Source organism: Passer montanus, unplaced genomic scaffold (assembly GCF_014805655.1).
Source record: "Passer montanus isolate IOZ18808 unplaced genomic scaffold, ASM1480565v1 scaffold284, whole genome shotgun sequence".
Taxonomy (NCBI): Eukaryota; Metazoa; Chordata; class Aves; order Passeriformes; family Passeridae; genus Passer; species Passer montanus.
The window spans coordinates 84,594-94,097 of record NW_024367529.1 but is presented as its reverse complement, the minus strand read 5'-3'; the positions used below and the strand labels follow the sequence as shown (position 1 = coordinate 94,097).

Sequence of the window (9,504 nt, the reverse complement as noted above, 5' to 3'; positions counted from 1 at the left end):
TGGGCAAAGGATTTGGTGGCTGCAGCAGCAGCTGTGAGGTGTCCTCTGTGTTCTGACGGAGAAACAAGCAAACAGAAAAAAGAACAACCAGAAGTCCCAAACTGCCTTGTCCAGCCCCTTTGGAGGCAGAACCCCTCTTTCCTCTGCAGCTGCAGCAATCTGAGCAGCGCAGCTTGTTACTGCCCAGAGGGGTCTGTCTGTAGGGCTCTGCCCCCTGTGCTGCCTCCAGCTCTCATTTGCCTGCTGCAGTTTTCTGCAGGGTATCATATTTCAGGGTTCCCTCCAGGTGCTGCCTGCCCTGTGGGACAGAGATTGCTCTGGTGACACCACAGACCTTGTTTGATAGAGGATGTCACAGCTGCTGCTTTGTCGTGTTGATGCTGTTCTCTGACCCACCAGCTTGCCCAGGTCCATGGTGGGCTTGTAAAGCCATGAGGGTGGGATGCAGGGAGGAGGATCAGGGTTAAATTCATCAAGAATCAGATGCACAGGCTGGGAAACTTGCTGCACTGGGGATGCTCTGCTTAACTACAGCCACACTCCACTAGACAGGCTTTCAGCTTTCTCCTGGCAGTGAATCAGGACATGTTCTCTGCCATTAGCTCTTTTCCTGTGCCGTTCTCTGACCCTCTGTCCCTTTGGATGGAGCCACCCAGGACACAAAATGGCCGCTGGTGGCTGAGGAGGGCTAAGGGCCCTGCTAAGAGGGGACACTGGAGCCGGGGACACAGGCTCAGTTGGTTCCAGCAGCAGCTGGATCCAGCATTCCAGTCTGCAGGAGGGGACTTTGCTGAGGCACAGAGCCAAGGATGGGGAGCTGAACCACAGCAGCTTCACCAAGCCTCGCTGTGTCTTGAGCCACTACAAGGCCTTGGGGGCTTCACCCTTGTTTTCCATAGTTCCCAGACCTGGTGGACATGCAGTATTGTCCCTCAAATGCTTGTGGCTGTGTCAGGGGTCTTCCCACTGCAAGACTTGAAGTCCTCTTGTTTGTGGGGAAACCTTTTAGAATTGTTTGCCAGCCCTGGCAGCACAGTGTCAACCATGTGCCCCTCCAGCAGCACCTGTACCAGCATCTGCAGCACCAAGCCAGTCTGGGGAACTGTCATGGATTGACTGGCACAATGCTAGTGTTTCTGTGAAAGGTATATTTCTAAAATGGTTACTGTGAGATGGGATCTGGAAATAGAACAAAGCAGGCTCTAACTTGGGAATGGAGGGAAAACACAACACTTTATTAATCTATAACATAACGACGAAAGGGGAAAAAAGGAAAAAAAAAAACCTACATACAATCTACAATGGAAAACCTTTAAAATACTCCTCTTCCCCCCACCCTTCTAACACTCAATTCTCAGTCCTATCCTCCACACAACTCTTCAGTTTATTAGGAGAGATGAGTCTCCCGCTTGCACTATGGGCTTCCCCAGGAAACACAGTTTGAACTTCTTGTGTTTCTATGTCACACATGTCAGCTGCCTGGAGAGAATTTGCCGTGGTGACCATCTTTTTTCCATGTCTAGTGTTCTCACCACTGTCCATGCATTCAGACTGTTTCTTAGGTCTTTTTAAGAATGCCTTGCTTAGTTCTAAGAAGTGGCAGCCTCTCACCATTTGGGACACCTGTCCCCCCTATATTTCACCTCTTGGGGCCAAGGGGTCTCATGAACAGAGATCTTTCTCTGCTGAAGGCAGAGGGCTTCACCACACTCCCTATGAGTCTCTGTTCTCTACTTCTGCTCAAAACAGCTTTGTCACTCTTGGCTTTTGGCCAACCACCTCCGCTAAGGTGCATTCTCTACGTTACAGGAGAAATTGGTTCTGTCTTGTGGCTATGTAAGAGGAAAGTCTAGTCAAAAGGTAACTGCAATCCTCGCCTCTTATCTAGGGTGTTTCTCATCTGCTGGCATTTCTTCACTCACTCAAGCCTTCTTCTCATTTGCCTATCTTCTGTCTCCTCTCAATTCTCAGCTGGGGAGGATCAGTGTTTTTTACAGCTGCCATTGTTTCAGCACCGTGGTCTGACGGCGGCTGGGCACCTTGGCCCCCCCCCCCTCCCCCTTCTTCTCCTGGCCATGGTGCCAGCACAAGATATCAAACTTCAAGCCAGCACAGACTCTCTATCACTCTCCCGGAGCAGGGGGGGGCTGCCCAAAACATCCCAGATCTCCTCCACCCCTGCACCTTGCAGGGCTCCGCTTCCCTTTCCACAGGCCGCATGGCCTCCCCCACACAGATGCAGCTGGACAGGGGAGGAGGTCAGATCACTTACTGACCGGACTCCAAAAGAGAGAGTTCCCTCTGTGAATCTTCTGCTTTTAACCCCTGTGTGTTCTCAGAGGCATATCCAGTGGCCACACTAGGTGACAATTTTAAATCTGGCCACTGATTGGTTTGACCACAACTTTTTCAGAAATTCACTTCCTGGTCAAACCATGACGGGGACGTGGGACCTGTCACACCTGCTGTCACCAGTGACCACCCACTGGGTAACATCCAGCACACTGGGATGCTCTGGGATGTCCCCAGAGCAGGGGTCAGGCTCTCTGGTCACACCAGGGGAGTGACCCATGGAGTGGGGCCCACCCAGAACCCTTGGGGTCCCCACGGGTGCCAGGTTGGAGACACAAATGCCCCACTGTCTGAGACTCATGGGGGGGCTGACTGCTGCCAGGTATGTCATATATGCAGGTGCCACTTGGTGACAGTGAAGTTGTCATGTCCCTCCTGCCTCCAGTACCACCCGTGCTTGTACCAGGTGGTGGCACTGGCAGTCCCCAAGCCCTGGCAGCTCAGTGTGACTGTCCCACAGCACCGGCCTCCAGGGGGGCTCCACAAGGAGCTGGGTGGTCTGGGTACCTGCAGGTGACAGGGAAGACCAGCCTGCCAGAGCCAGCATGGGGAGGGGGACATGGCATGCCCTGAAGACTCACCAGCAAGGCTGCAGGTCTGGGCTGGAAGGAAGAAGGGACAAGGCTAGGTGGGGGTGGCACAACAGGGACAGAAGCATGAGTGCACGGGGTGTGGGGGTGTCCACAAACTGTCCATGTGTGGCATGGACCCCTCAGAGACAGGGACATTGTGGCCACCCCACAGTGAGGCTAGGCACAGGGAAACTGTGGACACCCCCAAAATGGGGACATCACGGCCACCCCACACTGTCACAGGTCACCCCCACAAGCCACCTGATGCCTCCCCAAATCCCTGTCCCACCAGTAATATCCCCACCTTCCTGTCCCCACGACCCCGGTCACTTCCCACACAGGCTCTACTGGCACTGGGGACTTAAGAGAACCCTGCAGTTCCCCTGTGCCAACTTCCCTCCCTATCCCAGGGACACGAGGCCCGTGCCTGGGGTGCTCACCCCACAGGAGCAGCGCCACCCTCCTGGCCATCCCAGTGTCCCCAGCCATGTGCACTGGCTGTTGCTGCTGTGGCCACCGCTTCCCTTGGTGGCAGCTGTTCAAATGAAGGGGAAGGAAATGAGGTCACATCTTGTCCCCACCTGTAGGTGGCCCTTGGTGGGGGCAGGATGGACACCTTGTGGGACATGGGGGTGACGGTTGGGGACATGGTGTTGCCTGAATTTGGAAATTGAGGCAGTGTAGGAAGCCAGCAATGGGTGTCCAGGGGAATGGGGTGCCCAGGGATGGGGTCCCATGGGAATGGGGGTCCCAAGGATTGGGTGGACTCAGAATCAAAGAGGAGGGTCCCAGAACAACATGGCCTCCAGGGATTTGGGATCATGGGATGGGGACACCAGGGCCAAGGAGGGACCCCTGTGAGAATGGGGGTCCTGGGGGAATCAAGGGAAGGGGTGTCCCAAGGTCTAGAATTACCAGGATGTGGTTCCTTGGGACTGGAGATCCTGAGGAATTGCAGCCTAGGGATGGGGATCCCAGGGAAGGGGAGACAGAAGGAAATGGGGTCCCATGGTTGGAGTCCCAGAGGAATGGGGGTGCCAGGGATGGGCACTGGCTGGGTGGGCCCATGGGTCACAGTTCCTTCCCTGGTTGCCTCAGATTTGGGAGTGACCCAGGGTCCAGCGCTGCCTCCCTGGGGTGCTCATTTCCTGGCCAGCCATCACATGGGGGTCCTGGGTAGCTCTGCTTCTGTGCCCTCCCCTGCCTTTGTCCTTTTCTTCTCTTTATTCCTTTTTTTCCTTATTTTACTTATTTTTGTGCCATGTCCCCTTACCCCTGGTTCCTGGCTCATCAATCCTGGGGAGCACCTGAGGAGGGAACAGGTTGGGGAGACTTAGGGGAGGGGGAAAATGGGGTGTGGGGGCTGCAGGGAAGGGTGGAGAGGCTTTGAGGGATGAAGGTGTTGGACTGTGCCCCCTCAACACTTTCTTTTTCCTGGACGAGAAGGAAGAGGCCGTTTGTGCTGGGAGTCAGATTGGAAAGGCGTGTGGACTCTGTCCTGGGGGGTCACATCCATGAGGGTCCTGTCTTGGGAGGTCCCAGTTCTGTGGGTGACCTGAGTAAAACCAGTCCAGGGGGTGACACATCCTAGCATGGGGTGTCCTCTCCCGTGGGGTGGTGGTTCCAGAAGTGTCACTGCACGTTCCTGGTTGGGTGCCTGTTCAAGGGGTGGCACATCATGGGGACCCCTGTCAATCCTAGGATGGGGCCCAGCCCCAGTGCACAGGGACGGCCATTGCCCAGCCCTGCTCTGGCCAGCCCCAGGTGGCAGCCAGGACCTGAGGGTCCTCCCTGCCCCCTTGGCTTTGATTCTGGCAGCTTTAGAGCTGCTGCAGACGTGAGAATTCTGTGGGCAGAAAAAGGCCTGCCTGTGGTTTGCTCAGCCCTGCAAGAAGCACAAAACCCAATGGGAGCCCAAGCAGTGGCTCTGTGAGGGCCTTTGATGGTTTTCAGAGCAGGACTGGCTGGAAAACCCCCATGCAAGGGCAGCTGTGTGGGAACCAGTGCGAAAATGCAGCAATTGATCATTTGTCCCCTCTCGCCAAGGGACTGAGAAAACCACAAAACTACTGAAATCCCACAACACTCTTTTCAACAGCCTGAACTGGACCCTCCTCCTCCTTCCTCCTATGCCGTGGATGGACAGTGGCCGGATGCCCTGCACCCACCTCAGCCGCTCTCTCACTATCCTCCGCACCTGGATGGGGAGAGAAAATTGAGCAAAGGGTTCCTGGTTTGAGACACGGACCAGGAGAGATCACTCATCAAATCCTGTCATGGGAAACGCAGCCTCAGAATTAGCAATATGAATATTTTGCTGACAAAATCAGAGCAAGATAAGGAGGTCTAATAAACCCTTCAAAACACTTTCCCCCCACCCCAGACTCCTTCCCGGGCTCTTCCTCCTCCCTCCATCAGCGCAGGGAGTTGGGAATGGGGGCCCCAGGCAGTTCAGCACAGGTTGTTTCTGCCACTGCTCATTCAGAGCAGTCACAGTCCTTGCCCTCCTCTGCCTTTTTTATCATCATCTTCAGTTTTGAGCCTCGGTCCACACTGTCTTCCATGGGAGTCTCTTCTCCAGGGATTTCTCCAGCAGGAGTCCTTTCCATGGGCTGCAGTTCTGCCCCAGCTGCTCCAGGCTGGGGCCCTTCCTTGCCCAGGCTCAGTGCCTTGAGAAGTGCTCAAGCGGGGGCTTCCCATGGGCTCACAGCCCCCTTTGGGCATCCTCTGCTCGGCCAGGGGCTCCTATAGGGGGGAGGGGGAGGTCTGCTCCCTGGGGACCCCTACGGACTCCGGGGGAATCTCTGGAGACCTTTGTGCCCCTCCTTCCTTCCTGCAGGGCTGTTCCTCTCACAGCCTCGGTGTGAAAACCATGTTCACTGTCCTGTGAAAATTAAAAAAGTTTAATAAAGGACAATAGCAGACAAGAACCATAAAGCAAAGGTTGGCACTCAGCCAAGAGCACACTGTTGTCTTTGGGGATACTCCTTAAATACCTTTTCTTTTATATCAGCCTGTTGCATATCCATAGACCCTTATGCATGGTAAACTTTTCCCCCAAACTACTTTACATGTTCCAAGAACTGTTCATCATATCTCCTCCTTGGATCCACATTTTTAGAGCATGCATATTCCTGAGTTGTGCTTTTAGTCCTTTTTTATCATCTTCTTCAGTTTTGGGCCTTGGTCCACGCTGTCTTCAGATGGTGAGCGCTGATAGTTGGCATATCTGTAGCAGGTGTCCTCATCCTATGTTCATTGGATGTTATCCCATCCAAGCAGGCATTTTAACACAAGCATGCTTATATTAGCTATCTCACTACTATGTCTAAGCTTAATTAATACCAGAAATAAAACCAATATCTTTATAACACAGTTATTTTCACATCCCACATATAAAATCCATCTTAATATTTGCAAAAGCCAATATTATAATATGTATTTATAATACTTGGGCTCCTCTTGGCTGCCGCAATTCCATCTCTGCCTTCCCTTGGATTTGCCCTTCCCAGCTCTTGGAGCGTCCACACCAACATCTTTCATCCCCCATCTGCTCCAGGACATCCCATGAGTCCTGGGAGCTGTTGGGGACACTGCCATGGTAACAGTCAGTCCCAATATGTCGCGACAGTGGCTTTGGACACGCTGTCACAATTGGTTCAGACACGTCCCAACCATTGGTCCCATCGCATTGGGCTGTCAGCTCCAGGACATTGTCACACCTCCCACAGTCTATGACAGCGCCATGGCAGCTGCAACTACTGGCTCAGGATCTCAGTCCCTCCGTCCCGAAGACTCTTCCCGGGGGTCTCGCCTTCTGCGCCGTCAGCAGCTTCACTCACTGGGATTTCAGTCCCTCCCTCCCAAGGTCTGCCTCTGGTCTGCCCCTGACCCCCACTCCTTCCAGCCCCTTCGGTCATGCCCCCAAGGGCACATCCCGACTGAGGGTCCAGAGCTCCTCCCAGGATCAGTTGGTGTCCATGGAGCACTGAGTGTGGGGGTTTCAGATCACTCACATCGTCCTTTCCCACAGGTCATGGGCTCCAGCAGCCCCATTGTGATCCTTCAGGATGTGCCCAAACAGCCTGAATCGCAGCCCTCCATCAGATACAAACCAAAGACCACCAGAATCATCACCAGGGACCTGATCCGGGACCTCATGTAAGGCTGTGCCCAAGGCCTGAGGGGTTTTGGGGGAATGGGTGTCAGTGCAGCATCCCAAAATCTCTGGGGAGCAGGGATTGGCAGTGTGCCCTGGCTACCCCCGGAGATCCTACTCCCTGCATCCCAGCCTGGTGCCACTTGCAGCACATTTTCCCTTCTTGCCTCACCTCAAAACAAGAGAGGTGGGTCCCCACAGCTTCCCCAGCACTTCCCACATTGATCTGGACTTGCTTGGTGGCTGAGTGGGCAGCTCAGGTAACACAGGGACCTCTGTGCCACTGAGCTCTCTCCCTGTGCTCCCCAGCATTCCCCAGGAGAAGCCCCAGCCGTGTCTCATCATTGGAGAAAAGGAATATGAGAAACTCAAGGAATCTGCTCGAGCCCCGACTGAGGTGGAGCACTGGGACAGGCTGAAGACCCTGAGAGCCAAACAGGACGCTGCTTTCGTAGGCATTTCCCTTCCTGCTTCCCCCTTTTCCTGATCCACAGCTGGATTTGAGGGTTGGTGCCTCCCACAGGGGGTCCTCCCTCTGTCCACCACCTTTTGAGGCACAGGGGAAGCTGCAGGCCTCAGGGCTCTACTGAGAGCTGAGCATCATCCCTGAAATTGTGCCCAGCACTCCCAGCCTTCCAAAGGCACAAGGTGTCTCCCCAGAGGTGTGGGGAGGGGTGCTCAGGGCCGTGCCAGGGCCCCAGGTGCTTGACATGTCCCCACTCAGCGCCAGGAATGCAGCACCTGAAGTGTGACCCCTGCGAGCCCTGGGGAAGGTAGCTGGAGCAGCAACGGCAGAAGGCTGTAAGAGCAGCGGGCTCCTGATTGGGTGGGCAGGGTCAGCAGGAGCTGTCCTGGGGCTCTGTCCCACCCTGGGGCTCTGTCCCACCCTGGGGCTCCGTCCTGCGCAGGAGTGGGAGGCCACCTTGCAGGCGGAGCAGCAACAACTGCGCCTGGAGAAGGAGAAGGAGCTGGCCCGGCTCAGAGCCACACAGGAGCGGGCCCAGGACTGGCAGGCAGAACGGGTGAGTGGCCCAGGAACAGGTGACGTGCTCCCCTTCCACCATCCCTGTCACCATGCCGGCAAAGGGGCAGCGCCCTTGGATGTGGGGAATCTGTAGGACCAGACCCTGTGGAGCCAGGGGATGTCCTGGAGTGGTGCCGGCAGAGCCAAAGCCATGGCCAAGGGATTCCATAGCTGCCCCTGAGGGAAGCCCAGCATTTTCCTCTATTTGGGCAGGATGCTCTGAGGGCCAAGAGGAACCAAGAGGTCGCAGACCGGGAATGGCGGCGGCGGGAGCTGGAGAAGGCACGGAAGAAGGCTGAGCTGCAGCAGCAGCTGAAGCAGGACCGGCTGGAGCAGGTGGCCCAGAAGGAGCAGTACCTGGCCATGCAGGTGCAGCAAGACCGCCAGGAATTCCAGAGGGTGCTCAGGTGAGGCACACGGGACCAAGGGATGGCTGAGGCCATGGCCAAGCAGCTCCCAGTTCCAGCTGGTGGCTCTGGGGACTCCAGTGCCAGCCCAGGTGCTGTACCAGGTGTGGGGGGGCTGTGGCAGGGTCCCTGAGCCAGCCCGCTCTCCCGCAGGGCCCATCAGGAGCAGCTGCAGCGGGAGAAGCTGGAGCAGGAGCAGAGGGAGCTCCGGCAGCGTGCCCATGCCGCAGATCTCCGGCGGCAGATCCAGGAGCTGCAGCAGCAGCGGCAGCGGGAGCGGGCGGCCTTCATTGAGGAGGGCCGGCAGCAGCAGCAGGAGGTCCAGCAGCGCAGCCAGCGCCTCGCCCAGTTCAGGCAGCAAAAGCTGCAGGAGTTTAGGTCAGGGGCTGCCAGTGCTGCTTCCATGGGCTCTCTGGGCTCCTCCAGTCCTTCCTGGTGTCCCAGCCTGGGCCACCTCCCAGCTCCCTCTGCATCCTCAGCAAACAGAACCTGCTGTGGGGCCATGGTCCCAGATCTATTGGGAGCCTAATGGATTCCTTCCTCTGCAGAGTCACTGGAATGCCCGAAAAGTACTGTGCCCAGGTGGAGCGCAAAGCCCAGAGCCAAGCCAGAAGAGCCCCCTCCTAGGCCCAGCCCCACCAGGAACCAGCTCCAATTCCCCACGGATTTGGGGTTCCATTTGCATTGAATACATTTTCCAATAAACTATGTTTCTGAGAAGATGGTGTTTTCTGTCCTTCCCTGGCCTCAGGGCTGTTTGAGAGGAGCTGTCACAGGGCTGGAGGAGCCTTGAGGTTCCTTTTCCCACTTGTCCCACTCTGGCGTTGTGTTTAGGCTTATTAGTGAATTTTTCCCATTTGTCATCTGAAAGTTGCTGGAAGAAGGAGGGGGTGATGCCCCAGGGATGGATGACAGGTGAGTGGGTTAACAAAAAAAGTGGGTGATAGTTCTGGCTGACCATTTGTTATAAACAACCCAGATCCCAAGTGG

The 9,504-nt window shown here is 55.8% G+C and overlaps 1 protein-coding gene across 1 annotated transcript; it reads left to right on the top strand.

Annotated features, from left to right (window-relative positions):
• Positions 1-7,856: 7,856 nt before the first annotated feature.
• LOC120504144 (cilia- and flagella-associated protein 45-like) lies at positions 7,857-9,234 on the top strand (the record flags this gene model as incomplete). Its single annotated transcript, XM_039713327.1, has 4 exons — positions 7,857-8,105; positions 8,321-8,514; positions 8,668-8,892; positions 9,063-9,234. Coding segments are annotated over 4 exons (747 nt in total), but the record flags the coding sequence as incomplete, so codon positions are not given.
• Between the last annotated feature and the right edge of the window lie 270 nt (positions 9,235-9,504).